At 39.0% G+C, this 20,609-nt stretch overlaps 1 protein-coding gene across 2 annotated transcripts in view; it reads left to right on the forward strand.

The window, feature by feature from the left end:
• Positions 1 to 20,609, forward strand: part of EXT2 (exostosin glycosyltransferase 2) — an 82,508-nt gene that overhangs the window by 54,308 nt on the left and 7,591 nt on the right. For both annotated transcript variants that reach the window (XM_075426332.1, XM_075426333.1), the window contains exons 10-13: positions 8,581 to 8,747; positions 15,840 to 15,983; positions 16,520 to 16,648; positions 17,870 to 17,952. In XM_075426332.1, the coding sequence (XP_075282447.1) occupies positions 8,581 to 8,747; positions 15,840 to 15,983; positions 16,520 to 16,648; positions 17,870 to 17,952 (523 nt within the window). The remainder of the gene's footprint in view (positions 1 to 8,580; positions 8,748 to 15,839; positions 15,984 to 16,519; positions 16,649 to 17,869; positions 17,953 to 20,609) is intronic.

Consider the following 20,609-nt stretch of genomic DNA (forward strand, 5'->3'; position numbering starts at 1 on the left):
AACCAAGGGTCTAATCTTTTTGGTTTTGAACTCAAAATATGAGTAGTGTCTTAGGAAAAAAAATACAACTGCAACAGAAGATTCTTCACAGATGTCTTGTGCAAACATTTTGAAGTTTTCAGAGTGCTTATTATGGCAAAAATGTTTTCTCTTATATGTGAAATAGCAGAGAGAAAATATCACATACAATGATGATTTTAATATGGAACCTTAAAGCTTTATGGAATGATCTTGCTGATCTTGTGCTCTATGGGTTTAGGGTGTGTGATCTCTGCTCTGTGCCTTTGGCTGAGTTTTGCATATATTCTCAGCCATACAGGCTATACAAGAAGCTTTTCAACACAGTAGTAATGTCAGCAGGCCCATGACTGTATATATAATATTAATAAAAAGATTGAAAGCTTTGAAATATTACAGGAAAAAAAAAGAATTTTTTTCTCACTCACTCTGCATGCATTAAAATAAACATTGTGGTCCAAGTGTCTGCTGCTGGGGATATTTGCATAGACAGGATGCTTTTTCATTTTCTCCATCAGCCAAATACTTTTGCCCTTTCATTTGTATTTGTCTGACTTGCTAGTTTCTGAAATTCAAGAAAATAATCTGTGATAGAAATTTCCACCAACGTTTCATCACATTTGTTTCACACAACTGAAGGAAAAGAATTGTCTCTCATAAATGGTAAAAAAATATATAAATCCATTACTTTAGTAAATATGCAACAAGCTACAAATCATGTGTGGTAGCTTGATTCCTTTTTAGGTTAACCTTTATAAAAATGAAAAGTGTATTTTAAAGAATGTGTACTTTCTGTGTAGTTGTATCAGTAGTGGTTCCTGGAGTGAAGCTGCTGATAAACTTGAAATAAGATACAGACTATAAGGCTTATGGGTATTGCTGCAATAATCATCTTTGCATTTCAATTTGATACTATTAATGGACAACATTGATGTAAAACACTGGGAATAAGGAACCGGAGTATCTTGTCGATTACTATATCTTAAGAAATTGTTAACTTTAAAAAAAAAAAAAGCAGTTAAAAAATCTTCAGTGGCAGGTGTAGTTTTTTTGCATACTGTGCCTTTAATAGTCAACACTGGTAGGAATGTTTTTTTGAACGTTGCTTTAGGCTTTGAATCAGTTTGGATTCTTGATGATGGACTTATTTTCCTTGATTAGCTAGACAACTAATTCATGATGTTTTTAGTCTTCCATGAATCATCTTACAAACATTTTGCAATTTTTTCCAAGGAAGTCTAGAAATCTAGTTTACCAAAACTGGGCTATAAACTGGGCCTAGAAACCAATATTCTGTTTTCTTTTACATAAGAGGAATTCTGTGCATTACTGTAGATGAATATGAACATTGTAATGTAAGTAGAAAGCACCTGTTTTGAATGGATAATGCTAAGATGAAGCAGTTGAAATGCCAGGACAGATTTTTTCAGTCAGCCATTATTGAAGGAATTCTAGTAGTAAATAGGTGTAACATGCTTGATGATGTTGTTTCTGACGGTTTTTTGAAACTTCAGATTCTAGCTAAATTCTGCCATTTGGTCTTAGAGGCTGAAAAAGTACTCATTAGGCTTCCATCATCCATGTTTAATTAGTTGAATCCCTACAGACTACTATAGACCAATTAGAATGAGTATCAAATAAAAGATCTTACAAAAGATCTTATAAAAGATCTGTTATGAGAGTTGAGCCTGGTGTATGGGATTCTGTGCAACTGCAGGTATATGCAGAGGGGTGTGTTTAGAGGCGTTTTCTGCCAGTTTTTTATGGATCTTAGTCTGCCTTGCACAACTTCTGGAAAGGTTTTTCCTTTTGACAGTTCCCGGTGGGCTCCATAGAAGTTGTGAGAAGTCTGAGCTTAATACGAATTAATACTTTGGTGCCAGGTTATCAGCATTATTATCATCATCAGTTATTCCTAGCTGTTGTTACTGAGGAAGTAAGACCGGAAAAGCATGTTTGTATGAGTCCTCCAAGTGCCATTATTTCAGCCAATAAGAAGATCTTTTTTTCTAATTTTAATTTGTCATATTGCTCTTAATACTGGCAATCATTCACTTCTTGCTGTCAAGAGTGTACACAGTATTCCCTGCTCCTCCTCATTATCCTTACCTGCTACTCTCAGTTACAAATGCCACAAACCATCTGCATTGAAGTATCACTTGCTGGTTTTGAACTTGATACTGCTTAGAATGGGTGTCCCAAGAATATTGGTTAGCTCTGTGCAGCCGCTGTATTGATTATCACTTTCCCTAGGTTGAATGTTGAAACTGGAAATGGATGATTAATAATTAGAGCAAGTAATTTCCCATATAAATACACTTCTGTCTGCTGACTACTGACTAGATAGATAATAATGCATCTGCTGCTAAAGGACCCCTTCAGATGCTATTAATTTCCCAGTTTCTTAGAAGCAAGGATACAGAGAATTATGCTATTTAACAACATGATGATGCCATTTCTCTTTGAAAGCAGGTAATACACTCCACAGAAATATTACTCTCTATTATTTTTAATGAATCCTCTTTTATGTGTGGTGTAAGAGTTCATGTAGAGCTGAGAAATAGGGCTGGAATTCAGGCTAAGAATACATTTTTATAAATAACCACTTTGCAAGCTTATGTTACTTACATTTTTGTTAGGAACATCTGATGGCATGCCTAGGGAGGTGTGGAAAGTGAAAGGTTTTTTTGGTGCAAGAGGGTATTCCTTTAGGTTATAATGAAGTTGTCTTGCTCTCATGATTGTCCTCCCTGCTCGTCCATGTGTCTTGTAATTCATTGGGAATTGTAGCTGAGAAATGGATATTTAGAGGATGAAGGGTTTTTTGCTGCTCTTCTGTGTATGAGTGTGTTAAATGGGAATGTAATTGTGGCACTTTTTTGATCCTGCAGTTTGTGGAAATCATGTTGAAATCATGGCTGAAAAATTTGCTGTGAGGTGTGGACTTGCAGGACTATAGTGGTGGGATTGTGGGCTGGCCAAAGTACAGCCGTGCGTGTGGTTGTTAGGGACTCTGAGCCCATTAGAAGTGGAAGCTGCATTTGGCAAAGTTGGGAAACTGCTGATTTTGTGTTTAGAAGACCACATGCTGTTTTCTGTGGGTAGCTCCTGCAATCAGTGCATCGGTAGTCCTAAATAGCACAGAGTGCCAAGAATGTCCTGAGTCTTGCTGCCAAAGAGCAAGTGTGTTATTCAAACACTCTTCTTCTCTTGTAATTATTTCAGTATGCTGTGCAATAGGAGGTGCCTGTAATTCTCTTCAGATTCCGTATATACATAGACTTTTATACACTGTAGAAGAGCTTTATTTTCATACTTTACCTCTGTCTTCTGCTGCATTACAGGAAGTCCTCACTGTTTTTAAAAGTAGTAAGAATAATTCCTAGTCCAAACATGCATCTTTACTTTTGTATGCTTAAAGGTTCTTATGCTATCTTGTAAGACTTCATCTGCCTTCTTGTCTTGGGCTGCTTTTATCTTTGTTGTACTCCGTCAAATGATGCAGTGCCCCCTTACTGCAAGATTAAAGCCTGTGATTTTACCTTGGTTGTGATAAAGTCCACTAAATTGAGAATTCCCACCTATATGTTTTGCTAGTGCTGAGATTTCTCATAACTTTCCAAGCAGTATCTGAAAATTCAGAGCGTGGTATTACAGAAGTGGCAGACCCTGTCTCTGACTTCTCTTTGAGCTACGTTCCTCCTATGTGTAAAAAAGAAAAGTACAAATACTCTGCATTTGTGGTCTTTTAAAATAAATATAGACAGTTTTAACCTTCCTGATGGATTCTTAAACTTCTACCTTGTCTGTTTTTATTCACTATCTATTTCTTTTGGAGTTCCTGCAGCAGGGCTAATTTTAAATACTTGGATCTCTGAGTGGAGCCTGCTGTTCTTTATGATAGTAGTTTTTGCCCAGGCTGCCAAAGTGACTACCCACGTGTCACTGTGTCATAACATCTCTTGTGTGCTTCCATCGCTGTAGGTACAGCAGCCTGCAGTATCAGATCAGGCTCTAGGCAGCAGGTAGTCTTAAGCTTTCTCTCTTTTTGCATGCTGCAGAGTAATTGGAACCCCAATGTCTTATTCAAAGTTTCTCCAAAATGGTAATAATCATTAATTTAAGTCAAATTCAGAAACTGTGTTATGTTTCTCAAAGCACAAATATTTTACAGTAACATACCTCTTTTTGAGAATTGGTTGTTTTGAGACAGTTTCCAAGACCTTAGTAAATCTTGTGGCTTTAGTAGGATTTACTGACATCTGAGATGCATGTTGATTATAATTAGATGACACCTTCATTTTTCATGCACTTTTAATTTCGTTTTCTTCTGTTACCATATTTTTATGTAAGTGGCATGTCTATTATTAAGCTATCAAACAGTTGATTTTCCAAAGAGCTAGAAGTTTAAAACGTCCATACTTGTTTGCCATTTTTTAGTCCTAGTGACTTTTTAGTTTCAATTTTTGTTTCAATGTATTCCTGTACTGAAATAAGATCTTTGTTGCAATTTGGTTGTCCTTTTCTTTTGTGTGTGTGTAGCAGATGCGAAAGGAGGAAAAGCCTGAAGAAAAGAGTACTTAACATGTATAAAATGTAAACTTTGTTGGTACTTCTAAATACCAATTTACAAATGCAGACATACCTATGGCAATTCTGATTGCTTCTGAAACACTTGTGGCAGTGGAGACTTTTGGGCATCTAGCAGGCAACTTAAAATTATTTGATACCGAAATTTGGATTATAATTGGATAATTATAGTCAAGTAGCCTAAGTCTTTAAGTAGCTTGCACATGTTAAGCAGTCTACAGTCTTTGAGGCCATGATATGTGTATTTGTGAGGTACCTGTAACTGTCTTACAAATATGGATACTTGCATGTTGTATGGTAAACCAGTAACAAAGCAGTGAGTTGACCTGAGAGTACTAATTTGCAAAAAACGGTTCCACTTATTCAGTGTTACTGCCTCCTGAGGTTAGGCTGACTAGTAAGATGAAAATCATGGAATATCTGTGGTGTCCTGCTGGGATCATTGTTTCAGATTATAGTTCAAGCAGGGGATTTCAAAAACCTTACAATGCTGAGAATAAAATGAGCTCTTTTGGACTGTAGTTGGAATCTGTGGCTCTTGTGGCCCCAAGACACTTGCTGTATCTCCCCAGCTGCTGGCTGACCATGACTTCCATTGGAACCCATCAGTAGTGTGGCTGAATCCTTCCGGCTGGCTACTAATTCATATTCCAACCCACGGAAGTGTGCATTATGCTTGGGGTGGTGCTTCTTGCCTTCTACTAGAAGGAGAAGAGGTGAGTAAAACTGGACAAGAACCTGCACACGTCAGTTACAGACCGTGGACTACAAAACGACCCAGATAAAGTTACATTTTACAGTCACTTTTTCAATCTCACAGGAAAAAAACTCGGGGTAAGAAACCAAATACAAATTTTGCCAGTAAATATCACTCTGTATTTCTTCTCCTTTCTTTTGGCCACCCATGCGTGCCAATCCTTCTTTCTAAAATATAACTCCAAGAAAAACTGACTTTTGAAGACTCTTGGTGTGGTTTGGAAAGATGGCTTTGTTTTCTCGGTGAAGTAGTGTTTGGACTCTGGTATCTTTAAGCAGTGTGCAGCTCTGTGTTTTATTTAAGAGTATTGTGTGAGGTGTTAAGTCTGAGAGGCTCAGTGGCAATGAGGATGTGAACAGTCATTCCTGGGAGCAAGTTTTAGTGGTAGGCGTTCATAAAGTTTGAGGCAGAAGGGACGGTGAGATCGTGTGGGTTGACCTGTAAGTCACGAGTTGCCACATAACCTTTCTTTTCAATCTGGTGACTTCTGTCTAACTTGAGGCATCTTCTGTAATAATGCCCAGTCTTGTTCAAAGACAAAATGTACAGAATCAGCTGCTATCCTGTTCACTTCCTTCAGAGATTAACCACTGTTACTATCAAAAATGTCTGCCTTACACTGTAAATTTGCCTGGCTTAAGATTCCAGTCATAGTTTTTCGTTATGTCTTTCCCTAGTTGGTTGAAGATATGTGGCATTTTTCTTCCTGTGATACTTGTACATGTGAATCAAATCCACTTTTCGTTTCTTCTTTTGATAAGCAAAACAGATTGATCTCTGACTTCCACTGTAAGGCATTTTCTTCTGCCCTCAAGTAACTTACATGATTCGTTCCTGCACCATTTCCAGTGTTTTAACATGCTTTGAAAATTGCACCAGAATCAAACAGTATTTTAGAATCTCTCTAACTATGTCTGCATAGAGGGAAAATTGCCCTCCACTCCCCTTGCCCTGTTTCTTACTACTTACCCGTCTGCGTACACAAGAATTACGTTAATTCATAGTGCCCCAGCAGCAAGCTGAGAGCTAAGGTCCACTCTGATCACTGAATCCTTTTCAAGCAGCTGCTTTTAGGGAAGAAGTTGCCTTGATCCTAGTGTTCAATTGTGTGTCAAGTTGTGTCAGTCTGGCTTTTGTTCAAATGTGCCTAGCTGCCGAAGCAGTCCAGAGTGCTCTGTATGACCTTGTTGTCTGCGCTATTTTTCATGTCCCCAGGCTCTGTGTCAATTGCACTGGCAATTTATATGTATTTTAGATCGCTGATGAAAACAGTGGTTTCAGGCCCAGTGTCCGTTCTTACAGACTCCACTTATCACTGAATCATAGAATGGCTGAGCTTGGAAGGGATCTCTGGGGATCACCCTGTCCAACCCTCTGGCTCTAGCAGAGTCACCTAGAGCAGGGTGCACAGGGCCATCTCCAGGCAGCTTTTGAATGTCTCCGAGGATGGAGACACCACATCCTTCCTGGGCAATCGGTGTCAGTGCTCAGTCACCCTAGCAGTGAAAATGTGTTTCCTCGTGTTGAGAGGGAACCTCCTGTATTTCAGTTTGTGCCCATTGCATCTGGTCCTGTCACTGGGCACCACTGAAAAGATCCTGGCACTGTCTTCTTTACACCCTTGCTGCAGGTGTTTGTACGCACTGATGAGACCCTCCCTGAGCCTTCTCTTCTCCAGGCTAAACAGTCCCAGCTCTCTCTGCCTTTTCTCATAGCAGAAGTTCTCCAGTCCCTTCATCCTCTTCGTGGCTCTTTGCTGGACTCTCTCCAGTATGTCCGTGTCTCATACTGAGGAGCCCAGAACCGGACACAGTACTTTAGGTGTGGCCTCACCAGTGCTGAGTAGAGGGGAAGGATCACCTCCCTTGAGGTGTATCCTTACACGTGTTTTCATCTGACATAGGGAACAACTTAGAAATTCTCTGAGCAGTCACTTTGTAGTTGAAGTGTTTTCACTTCTTTTTATCACATACCATTGTCATCCCCTGCATTTCACCAGCGTAAGAAACTGAGGTGTTATCTATCTGCTGTTCACAAGGTACTTAGACTCATCTTGTGATGCTGTCTTTTCCCTCAAATTTTCATTGAAGTATATGTTTATTGTGAAAGCTGGAAGAAACTAACAAATCACATTTGTACTTGTGTAGCTATTTGTTTAGCTATTAATTAAACTACTTTTTGATGAATTGGTGCTTTCGGAATGCATCAGCCTGTAATAGTGGCTATTGTTAAGCTTTGTGCCAGGAAATGTATATGGTTAAATATGTGCATTTAGAATTAATGTTTAATATTTGGTCCTTAGTTGTGTTTCTTTTGGCTTGGTGCTCTATACTTATGCCTGCAGTTATACTTTTGTAGGAATAGAATAGGATTTTGAAAATTTTTTAATATATGCAAAAGCCTGCAGAAATCGTTAATATGACACTTAAGGTGCTACATTTTAAGCACATAACAAGAAATTAAAATCTCATTGGAGAGTGATTTGGACCCAGCTTTTTATCTACGGGTTTCTTTGTTGCTGGTTAAAGCATCATTTGACTTGTGAATTTTCATGATTATGTACTCCAGTGCTCTATTCTACTTTTAAGAATGCTGTAGGGCACAAGTAGAATCCTTTTGCATTTATGTAGCTTAATTTATCACCGCCGCTTAGGACTTTGAAGGTGAAAGAAATTACTCATATGCAGAATATACTCTGTAACTGTCAATGGTGATTAACATTTTAGGTGTATCTAGATTTTTAATTGACATAATTTTTTTTTTCTCAGCACTTGATAGAACTAACATTGCTTTTCAAATTCTTTATGACCCTAGACTTGCAGTCAGTGATTGTATACTGCTGCTTCAAATTCTTTTAAATAGTTGCAGTTGAATAAAATATCTTTTCTTGCTGTGTGTCCTAAACCAATACATAGTATCGCTGACTCTTGTTATGTGAGTATTGCAGACTGCTGTTTTCGGCAAGCTATCCCCCATATAGTTGTTTGTGGAGCTCTCTGCAGAAAGTGACAGAGGGAAATGTAGCTGAACTTCTGTCTCTTGCCTTCTTACGCTTACATGTTTGCCTGACTGAAAGCCAGGCGTAAATTGGCCATTAAGAAGCTTTTGTTTAAGATGTGAAGAAAAAAAGAGTAGAGAAGTGAAGACAGATGTGCAGACTTGTTCAGAAGTAAAGTATAATACTGAATTCTGTTTCTTTTAATTTTTCTCTCTAGATGCCCTCTGGCCGAAGATTCGTGTTCCACTGAAAGTTGTTAGGACTGCAGAAAACAAGCTTAGTAACCGCTTCTTCCCCTATGATGAAATTGAAACAGAAGCAGTGTTGGCTATTGATGATGATATCATTATGCTAACCTCAGATGAACTCCAGTTTGGCTATGAGGTAAGAGAATTGGTTTTTTCCTGTCTCTTAGGCTGTTTGCTTCAATGCTGCATGCGTATATGAATCACTACACAGTCTGCTGATTCAGATTGTTATATCTCTCTTTACCGTAACAGTTCAATGCTGACTGAAATATTTTTACAGATAGTCATTACTTTATGGAAAAAACTGCCAGCTAATAAAAAATTTTCAGTAACTAGCACAGTAATGCCAAAAGACTCCAGAAAATATTGTGTAATTGGTGCAGTGGAAGCAGTCTGGGGTCTGAATTGCATTTATAACAGTTTCAAACAGTTTTCAGACAAATCAGAAGTGCTATCCAAGTTAATGTGTCTTGATGGACAAGACAAGTTTCAGAGATTAAGTGCTGGGAACAGAGGAGGCCACTTGAGGACATGCCGAGGTAATGTAGAGTGCAGTGCAAAGAGGAACTGAAGAATGTCAAGGAGGGGATGCATGCATCATATACTTGATATGGCAAAGCTTCAGCAGCTGCTGTTGTGATGAGGGTGTCAACAAAAATAAAGTTTGTCCAAATCAGTTACCCATGGCAATACAAAGAGGTGAAAGTCTTCATAGGCATTTGAGTTGTTTGTTAAAAAGTGCACTTAACGCAACACTGTTGTCTTCTTTCCAAAACTTTTGTTTGAATGAGTTAATTTTTGTCTTCCATTTGTATTTGAGTATATGACACAGTCAATAATCTGACATTACTTTTATATGTGTGTATTTAAAACAAACACGCTATATTTGCAAATAACTCAGAAACATTAAAAAACATAATATCATATTATAAGAAAGGTTTGAATCATTTAGTCACTACTGTACCTGCAATATCAGGAGCAAAACAACACCAAGCTTCATATATGAGAACTAGAACACAGAACTATTACCTGAATTGAGTGAAATAATGAAAGCCACTTTTCTAAAGGGTAGAAAGCAAACTAAATGTGATAGTTGTCGCATTTCTAACAATCTTAAGTGTAGTTGTTAACACAAGAAGGTATTTTTTTAGGAGCTGTTGGAAGTATTTCTTTAATGTGAATACGTATGTCGTAAAATACGGCTCTTTCTCCCTCTCAAGTGAAAGACACTGTTATCGAGTAACGAGCTTTTGGACTCAAGATATGACTTGTGGTAACGTAGGTATGCTGATGTAATAACAAAGATGTTAAGTAGTAGAGACAGAGTTTTAATCTATCGTATGTGTCTCCAGAAAGGAAATAGTTCCCTTGCCAGCTTAAGAGTAACGGGTTAGTACATGAAGTGTGAAAGATGGAATGAAGAGAAGACAACTGAAGGAGGGGTTTTTTTTTGGCCATGTGTGCCTTCTCTGTACTCTGTTGTCTGCACTGAATGTTTTAAACACTGTACTGCAACAGCAGAGCAATCAACTGTTGGCAGTTCTGCAAGCTGACTTATTTTTGTCTGTGTTCATGCTGTAACTACTAGTTTTGAGGGTGAACTGATGGGATGAAGGATAACAAATCCATAATATGCATGCTATGTAAATCCTGGCTCATTTGCTCTTTGATTTTCGCTTTCATCGAGCTGTCTCAAAGTAAATAAATAGAAGTTTTATAAAAACTTAAGTGACTGTGTAAGTAGTTCCAAATGAATCTCTGCTACTGGCAAAGCAGTCTTGGAGGGCTTCGGAGCAGAGATTCAAACTGCAGCTGAGTTTCAGCTGTATCGGCCAGCAGTCGTGAGAAGTAGAACTGTGGCGCTTGTGTCTGAAGCGTAAACATCCTCAGCGGACAATATCTGTAACTTCAAATATATTGAGTCTGGTCACTTAGGCAGCAAAGCGTTATCCTCATCAAAAAGTGAGCCAAGGAAGAGTTGGCATAAATTCCGCTATAGTTGGTGTTGGTTAGGTGGCAGTTGGGCCTTACAACTCTTCATCCCCAGGTCTAGCTGTTGGGCTGTGCTGGTTAATTTATTGACCTGTGGACCATATACATTGGTTGCAGAGACTATCTGAGTAACAGTCCTTATATGCAGTGTGTGAATGTAACTGTTTGGATGCGAGATTGTTTAGTCTGGCAGACTAAAACCTATTGCTTTTGCAGTTTTTTGCATTTTATTATAAATCCTATACCTTTTTGATTCTAGGAATTCAGCTTACTACACAGCCATATCGATGGAAATTTAAAATGCCTTATTGAGCAAATAGTCGAGACAAACACATGGGTAGCTTGAATCCTTGTCTTTTGAGATTGCTTTTTTCTTACCCCCATAAAATAGATGAATAGAAATGTCTTTAAATACAGAGGCACAGCGGATTATTTTATAAATACACAATTTTCCTCGTATAGAGGGTGGGTGATGTAGTTTCTGCTCTCTGGCAGAGAAATCAGGGGCTGAAGATTGATCTTTCCTGTCTCGGAGTGTCTGTAACTTGTTTGACAGGCCTGAGCTGGCTCCCAGATGTTTAAATTATCCTCAGCCTGTGATAATTTATTTATCTGTTTGTGTGTTACCAGAAAAGTATCTCTCAAGCTTTTGACTCATTTGCAGGAGAATCCAGAGGGAACAGTAGCAGCATATAACGTTACTAGAAAGTTTTCTTTTAAAAGTTTGTCTGCCTCTGCTTTGGTCATAAGAAGGGCTGGAAATGTGACATTCAGTAATTTTCTTTTCTCCTCCTGACATCCTTGAGATTTTACATTTAAACATGTGGCAAAACCCCCTCTGTCACAGACTTGTCTGAATGTATAGAGCAAGCCTAAAAAAACCAGAAAACTTTGATCTCTGTACACTTTCAGCCATAAAAAATTATAGTAACACTCAACGTGTCAGACATTTTTTACTTGTTAAAAGTGAGCTATTATGGTACAGTGATTTATGACATTGCGTAAATCTGTTGGAGCAAGCAGAAAAATAGTCCCTATGTGCTGCTGTGTTAAGGTAGCAGAAGAATACTCGTGACATTCTGACTTTGAAAAAAACATTTCTGTGAAGTTACATGATGAAATCACAGCCGTGACTTGGGGCACTGGAGAAAAAAACGTCTAGGGCTAGACATCTTTTTCCCCACTTACCGATCTTTGTTGTTCACAGAGGGAGTGTCAGAGAGACCCAAGAAAAGGAGCGAGTATTTAGATTATCATAATCTTTAAAAATTGAAGCAGATCTGTTGGCTGCTCCTGGAGTGTTTGGTGTTTGAATGCGAGACTGAAAGATCACGTTGTGGTGTTCCCACTTCTGTGCCTCCACTGGCCTTGGGGTAGAGGGCTTAGCATTTCTATCACCCTGAAAAGGGGGGAGAACAGTTTCCAGATATGAAGTTCATGAAGATTTCTTATTACGTACTTATGCAACACTTTGTCCTCACAAAGTATTTTTATTATAGCAATAATAGAAATAATCTAAATGGGGATTATTTGCTCTGAGTCCATGTTTTTTGTTCATAGAAAATACTGTTTGGTGCATTGGTAAGTTTGTGTTTTTTCTGCTGGATGCCTTTTGCCTTCTGCTAGTAGATGATTCTATTTGGTCTCAGAGCTGATTTTCAGTGTTTCATGCCTCTGGCATTCTTTAAAAAAAAAATCAACTCTCTCATGAATTGCATATTCCACTAGGCTAAAATCATCATAAAGTTTGAATGCCTTCTTTAGAAGAATTCTTCCATACCCATTTTGACTGTTAAAAGTATATTTTTCAGCATTCCTTTGTGGGAGGAATAATATAACTCTGCATGCCAAAAGACTTCTCCATGGGTAACTGCTGGCCACGTTCAAAGCTTTTCTTCAAATTGAAGTTATTTTACAAATTGTGTGCGTATGAAGCATTACTTATCTTTTAATAGGCTTTATGTTTACATTTGGCTTTATTTTTTAATAATAGCAGAAGCCATCCCTTTGAGGACTGGGGGAAAATGAAGAGTGGATGGGGCTCTGGGAGGAGAGGGAGGACTAACTGATTGGGTTTTCTAGAGGATAGTCAGTGTTTCACTCTTACAATGTTGCCATGGTAGCCTTGGAAATGTTGATTATTTTTCTGTTTATTAAATTTAAAAATTTTCTAGTTGTAATCAGCCAGTTCCCGAAGTTGCATGTGACTTTTATATTCTAATAAATTTAATGCATATATGTTGGAGTATATTCTGGGAAAGGAAGTGCTTCTCTGTCATCTGGCTACGTGGAGAATGAGCTGTGGCAGCTGTTCTGATGGCACAGTGGAATAGCACAGACTAGCTGAGGCAGGGAGGCAGTGAGGACTGTGGAGAGGTGAGACTGAAGGGTGTGTAGCTAGGCTGTTTGTCACTTGAGGCACTCTACTTGGAAACAAAATTACTATCATTTTCTCTTCATGGCTTAAACAAGATTTTTAGTAAAACTGCGAAGTCAGAACTTCTATTTGATTTCTCATTTGGGAGATGCTTCATCCAAAAATATTTATCTTCAGGGTTGTCTAACAGAGTCATTGGAATAGCGTTGTCCACAAAGAAGCATACCTCCTCTTCCCTTGGCAATACGTTTTTCCTTGGATGTGTCCCTTACCAGCATTAAATCAGGCTATCCTTCTTTAGTCTGAGAAAGCTAATAAGATCACTGGCTAAAATGGAATGTATTCCTAACAGACTAATAAATTATAGGCAACCATCAAACGAGAAAATGGACGGGAGTACAAAATAGAGAGTAGTATAAGAATCATTACCACTGTTTTTATTCTGAAAGCTTCCTTATAAGAAGTAGCTATATAATTTGGCACAAAACATAGGTATGGATTTGGGCAATGAGCTGGATGTGGCTATTTGGAGCCTTTCCAGAAATTACCATTGAATGAGCTAGCGATGAACATTATGAAAAAACCAAGCTTTCCCACTGACGTTGATAGCATTACTTTTAAAAGGAATCTTTGTTTAAAGCAACCAAGTTATTTTTTAGATGCATCAAACCGATGATTTTCAGGGGCCAGAGACAGGGTAGGGCTAAGTTTTACAGTGGTACAAAGAAATCTGTGTGAGTAACATGCATTATAGTTGGCTTTGATGTTGTGTGGACTCTTGAAGATGACACAGAGGGCAAAAACTAGAAGCGATATGAATCTATGGTTCTGTGTTGTGAAGGCACTGAAGTCCCTTGAGAAGCAGTAGCTGAGTTTAATCTTTCTTTCAGCTGCCTTTAATACACATGCCATTCCCTCTGCAAGAATTCTTAGCCCAGTACGGTGCAGATCTGTAACGTTCTGTCACATTCTTTCTTGAGCCTCAGTAGCTTTATATGGTGGTGCCTTCCAGCAGCTGGGAGATAGGCATTTTAACAGTCATGTTTTAAAAAAAAAAAAACACCCAACTAAAATTAAATCACTCATTTTTTGAGTCCTGGAGAGCGAGGAATGACATTTTGGAAGAGGGAGTGGCCATACTTTTGTTTTTTTGTTCTTTATTAATGTTTTTGACATCATGTCAAAATAGATATATCAAGCCCTCACTGGCTTGCCTGCCAAAAATCTGTGGTTTTTTAATTACCTGATGGCACCAACTTGTAACAGGGTCCTATGAATTCTCTTCCTTGACTTCTAAATCGTCTCTGCTTTCAAGAGCCTTCTGTTAGAGCATATTCCTGTCTAAATACTATCCCAGTACTTGTGTCCTAGAACTGTCTAGAAAGATTGATTTCTGCAGAAAGTACGAGTCGAGGAGTTGGAAGATCTGGTTCCCATTCTTGTTTCCTGTATGATTTTTGGCAGGTTTCCTCATCTGTACGTTTGAAATAATAACTGCTCTCATCATGGGATTCTGAAGCTATATTAACTGACAGCAATAAAATGTGTTGAGATGTGTAGATGAAAAGGTATATAGTAATGCAGAATCACAGAAATGTAGATACAGAAGCAGTAACTTAAAACTGATTGTTTTCTCATATTTACTTTGACAAAATACTTGCACAGAGTCCTTGTAGTCCAGGCCTCCCAGCTGAAACATACTGGCACATAAAAAGTGCCCAAAGTGAACTGCTGACGAGGTGAGGTTTGCAGGATGGTGAAATTCCAGAGAACGCTTTCTTTACTGCAAACTGAACTGCAGGGTTCCCTTGCCTTTTGTACAGAGAAGGGAAGTTTGCTAGTGGAATGACCGTTGGGGATTTGTGAGGTCTGTTGCTGTCATTGTTGATCTTGCATACACAATAAGATTTGGGGATTTTATTTATATGCTACTAACCCAAAGCAGAAACTCTTGTGACCTACACTGTGTGTCGGGGAGTCAAGACTCGTATTCTTCCAACAAAACTAGCAGTTTTTGGATTAAAGGACAAATTTTGAGTAATTTGCGAATAATGCAGGTAAATATTGACTTCATTATTGATCAGCAAAAAGACAAACTTTATTTAGCAAGCAAATAGGATTCAGACCCTTCTGAATAATTATAATCCTTTCTTCCTTTTTTCTTAATGCAAAAATTGTCCATTATTTAATGTGGCCAGCAGCGTGGAGCTCTGAGGTTGTGTTAATGATGCCCTTCTCCTTGTTCTTGTCTACTGAGTTTGATCCTGTAGTCAGCTAGAAAATAATGTATGGAGTGACAAGGATGGTATCTTGATTGTATCCAGCTGTCTGGAACAAGTCAAGGGCAAAGAGGCCTTCCATGTAGCAGTAGATCCATCCAAGCACCTACTAAGGAATACCAGAAATATTAAAATATAAGCTTGTTTTAAGCCTGCTGCTATCAAAGCAAGCGGGTTGGTTAGATCCAAAGCCAGCTGTGAAAGTAGTTAGGTTGTAGGCATATCTACTGAAGTTAACATCAAAAATTCCATTTTAATCATGCTTGGTTTAGTTAGTGTTAAAATCTTTTTGAATAGTTGGTTGTATTTCTCTAGAACAAGGAAGTTACTGTTGCTTTAGTGGCCTTTTGCTCTGGGGGCATGGTGTCCCTGAGTTGTAGGGTCCTTTCAAATCAAGCTTGAGCTTTTTCATGCTTTTTCCAGGCAGCTTGCTCTTCCAAGAAGTGGGACTGAGAAGAATTGAAGTGGTCTTTGCACCACTGTAAGTCTACTCTCCAAAGCAGTCATGTTGCCTCCGCACATTTGGATTTGCTTGCTGTGCAGGCCGAGTTAGCAGTGTGGCACGTCTTTTTCTCTTCAGGTTTGGCGTGAGTTCCCCGACAGGTTGGTTGGATATCCAGGCCGCCTGCATCTTTGGGATCATGAGATGAACAAATGGAAATATGAATCAGAATGGACCAATGAAGTCTCGATGGTGCTCACTGGGGCAGCGTTTTATCACAAGGTAATATACAACTTGTAGTATACTAACGTACAAAGCAAACCTTTTTTAAAGAGCTGTATGTGTTTCTGTCATTGTTGTGCGAGTGTTTTGTGGTGCCGTGATTAAGTTTTCTACACAGTCAGAGAACCAGTTGTGAACTGTCCATAAGCTTCTTTCAGTTGCTCTGAAAACAACTGATTTATCTCTGCCTGTGAAATAAAACTGTTACCTTCATGAACTTGCAGAAGAACTCTTGCCAGTTTGTGTGACCTGTAACTACACAGCAAATTTTGCAGTGAATGTAGCTTTGTGTCTAGCATTTTAAGAAGAGAAAACCCATTGTAAAGACATTTGCGTGCTGCTCAGGAAAGGAGTAATTATGCAATTAAGCATCCAAAAATGGTTTTCTATCTGCTAAAGTAGTCCTTGGCTGAAGGCAGGATCGCAGTTTGCCTATGATCCATCCTGCCTGCTGTTCGGTGACCGAAATATTCAGTCTTATAGTTACTGCATCTGTATTTAAAATTCTCTTCTCTTTCTCTCCCTCTGTCCTGCAGTATTTCAACTATCTTTACACCTACAAAATGCCTGGAGACATCAAGAACTGGGTGGATGCTCATATGAACTGTGAAGATATTGCCATGAATTTTCTAGTGGCAAATGTCACTGGCAAGTCAGTCATTAAGGTAGTACTTTTCTGCAGTTTAGCTTCACAAAGTTTATAGACATGATGTACATACTCATATAAATTTATTTAGTAGGCTTCAATGTATCACTTCATCTTCCTTTTTCTCTCATTTACCCCGGTATGGTCTCTTGTTCTCCTTCCATGGTAGAAAAGACCTTTTAGTGAAACTTTTATGCTAACTGGGAACAGAGCATTGTTTTTTACCAGTTGTTTCTGGTGGTTATTTTAGCCATCTAGATGAGGTATGAGAAAGGTAATTTAAATTATAAAGAGAGATATATATATATATGTATATGTGTGTATATATACACACCCACATGCATATATTTTAACTATTTGAGATCACTAGAGGAAAGAAATTGCCAACTGTCTACAGCTCACTCTGTCATGGCCTGGCAACAGCTGATTTATAGGAATGTTAATTGCAAGAATGTTAATTGCAAGATCAGCTTTAAATGAACTTTTTATCCCTGAATTAATTTCCTGACATGTTTCGACACGTTTTCAGGTCTGGACATTCACTCTGTACATTCATTTCAAAGTGTGTCAACTTGGAATGAGATTTAGAGGCCACCAGGCGTTACTTCAATTAGCAGAGTCCATTTTCCCGTCTGTCCATCATCATTTGCTAAGACTGGTGGCTGTGTTTCCCAGAAAAGTCTTTAGAAGATAAAAGTGTGTATTTTTGCTGAAGAAGTATTTGAGCTGTATGAGGGTACAGCAGAGTAATTTGGCACCTCTGTGCAATTCGGAGAGTCTTGCAGAGTTTGCCAGTCAGCTATTAACTGGAGTGAGCAAAAGACCGTCTGTTGGATTAATGTTACGGTGAAGTATGGGAAGCTATATTTCATCGCTGTTATGGCTGCAAGAACAAATGGTGTTTATACAGCGACCTTGGCAGTGAGAAAACAGTCATTAAACAGGAATTAAGGAGCTTGTCATCGCCACTTCTTTTCAGTTACAGAAGGAAAAACCCCTCCAAGCCATTTTTATTGGGCCCCTGTGAATTTTGCAGTCAGCCAGGCCAGATGGAGCTGAATGGAGGAATGGAGTGGCTTTTCTTTTTTCTTTTTTTTTTTTTTTCTCTACCCCCCCCCCTTTTTTTTGAGACAGCTCAGCTTACACTGCAGGCATGTTCAGAGGTATTGTGCTGCTCTCTGTGCAAGGAGATTAATGTCCCTTCTGTTGATTTGATGATATCTGGCGTGCCTTTCTGCAGGTGACCCCACGAAAGAAGTTCAAATGTCCAGAATGCACGGCAATTGATGGGTTATCACTGGACCAGACACACATGGTGGAAAGGTGAGTGACCACCCTTTATTCCTCTCATTGCCTTGTTTTGTTCCCTAGAATCTTACCCTGTGTTTCATTAAATTAGGATCAAAAATGCTCACTGATTGTATTTCTGTAAATTACTAATTTTGAAAGAATGTCGCATGGATTTGATCAGCCTAAGTCATTCCTACAGCGGATGATGTGACACTGAAAAGTGGACTACTACAAGAAAGGATTTTAGAAGGGCACAATTTTTAGAAGCTTTGCTGTAAAGAATATAGGACACATATATGAAATTCAGGTTGTTGTCAGTGCTTTCAGTAATACCACATTTCTGTTTTACCTTGGAACATCAACTGTAATGAGTATGAGATTTATTTTTTTTTTAAACCAGACAGTTGCTAGCTTACCAAAGAGTAACAAGTATATAGATTATTAATAATGTTATTTGAATAGATGTTTGTACAATGTCTTTCCTCCAAAGAGCGTGAAGCACTTTGCTTCCACTAATGAAGGGCATTTGCCTGCACAATTGCATGTCACATTTTTTTAACAATGGCAGCATTATTACATTTTTGTGAGAATTTCATTTTGAAATGAAATATGTATTTGGAAAGGCAGTGAATGTTTAGAGTGAAATACTGAAAGTTGGTAAGTATAAGAGTTGCATTCCCTGCTTTACAGTAAAATGGCTTCCCAGCTTTGACCAAGTCCCTTAACTTCCCTCTGCCTTGGCTTCTGAATGTGTAAAATAAGGGAAAGTTTCTCCACTCTTACAAAGCTGTTGAACACCCATGTTTGAAAAGGCTATCTGACAATAAATGTACATGCTAGTTATTAGGTGGAATTAACCTAAGATCTAGAACTGACAAAGGCATTCCACCTTAGGCTTCTTGGGCTGTTGCATCTCTCCTGCAAACTTTGGGGAAAATAATTTGCAGCCAAAGGATTGATGGGGTAGCTAAGCAGGGGTAGCCATAGTGCTGGAAGAGACCAGCAAAAGATGTGCCAAATTAAAAAAAATCTGACTTCCATTTAAAACAGGCCATTTCAGATTTGCACTGAGACATAACATGGTTATCTTACCAGTTACCATGGTTATTGTCTTATCATTATCATTGAGCTTTTTTCTGTCCTTCTCTGCAGTACTTGGCAAACTCAGTGTTGTATCCATTTAGTGTCATTTAGCAATGTAAATTATATTTATATATTGTAATATATGCAGCAAACTAATGCAAAACTGCTTAGCAGGTTGGGGGCTTATTTACAAGAGTGCATACCTGTGTCTGTCTGATGTGTAAACACACATTACACAACACACACAAACATATATATAGTTTGGCTGATCGATTATTAACCAAGCATCATGCCAGGCATTGAAGAGCACAACCACCAAGGTTAGTGACAAAGTATTTAGACTGGATGTATAATGGGGCTGCAATGAAAAAAGGACTGTGCAAGTCAGGTGTAAAACATACCCTGTGAAGATGGTAAAAATTACTCCCCAGAAAACGTCTTAAGGAAGGGGCTGGAAGCTTTGTGGATCTTAAATGTTTGCTGAAGGGGAAGCACAAGAGGTTGTCCTTTGTCTAGCAGTTCTGCACTGGCTTACAGGGTGGACTCTACCTGAAGCCAGTCGAGCTTTCCTGTGATCACGCTAGTAGCATTACAACAGCACGTAGGAATTTGGGTCATGAACTAGGTTCTCATTAAGGTAAACTCTATAAAAACAGAAGATGAAAAAGTGCTTTTTGCTCCAAAGTGCATTATGATGCAGGGTAAAGGTCATGTTTCCATGTCTATAGCAATTCTTGTATCCTCAAAGTTAAGTATCATTGACAGTTTATTGAGAACACGTTTAAACTGTTGCTTTGCTTCTCTGTAGTTTCGAACAGCGGACATAACTGGGTTGTGGGGTATGTTAGATTGTCTGCAAATCCACATACTTTTATTTGCCCAGCCAAAGGAGTACATGCTGGGATAGAGTCTGGGTGCAGGAGAAAATCTGGGGGATATGCAGTTTGGGTGTATTCAGGCTTCATTTTGAAGATCATTAATACCATACTGAAACTGCAGGCTACACCTAATACCTTTTTGCCCTGTGTTGTTGTTACCTACCTTCAATATAAGGGAGTCATTTGAAAATCACAGAATGTTCGAGGTTGGAAGGAACCTCTGTGGGTCATCTAGTCCAGCCCCCCTGCTGAAACAGGGTCACCTACAGAAGGCTGCACAGGACCTTGTCCAGGCGGGTCTTGAATATCTCCAGAGAAGGAGACTCCACCACCTCTCTGGGCAGCCTGTTCCAGTGCTCCGTCACCCTCAGAAGGAGGAAGTTCTTCCTCATGTTCAGATGGAACTTCCTATGCTTCAGTTTGTGCCCATTGCCCCTTGTCCTGTCGCTGGGCACCACTGAAAAGAGCTTGGCCCCGTCCTCCTGACACCCACCCTTTAGATATTTATAGGCATTTATAAGGTTCCCTCTCAGCCTTCACTTCTTCAGGCTGAGCAAGCCCAGCTCCCTCAGCCTTTCCTCATAGGAGAGATGCTCCACTGCCCTCATCATCTCCATCTCCGCTGGACTCTCTCCAGTAGCTCCTCCTCTTTCTTGAAGTGGGGAGCACAGAACTGGACAGAGTACTCCAGGTGGGGCCTCACTAGGGCAGAGTAGAGGGGAAGGAGAA

The sequence above is a fragment of the Opisthocomus hoazin genome, chromosome 7, assembly GCF_030867145.1.
Source record: "Opisthocomus hoazin isolate bOpiHoa1 chromosome 7, bOpiHoa1.hap1, whole genome shotgun sequence".
In the NCBI taxonomy this organism is placed as follows: Eukaryota; Metazoa; Chordata; class Aves; order Opisthocomiformes; family Opisthocomidae; genus Opisthocomus; species Opisthocomus hoazin.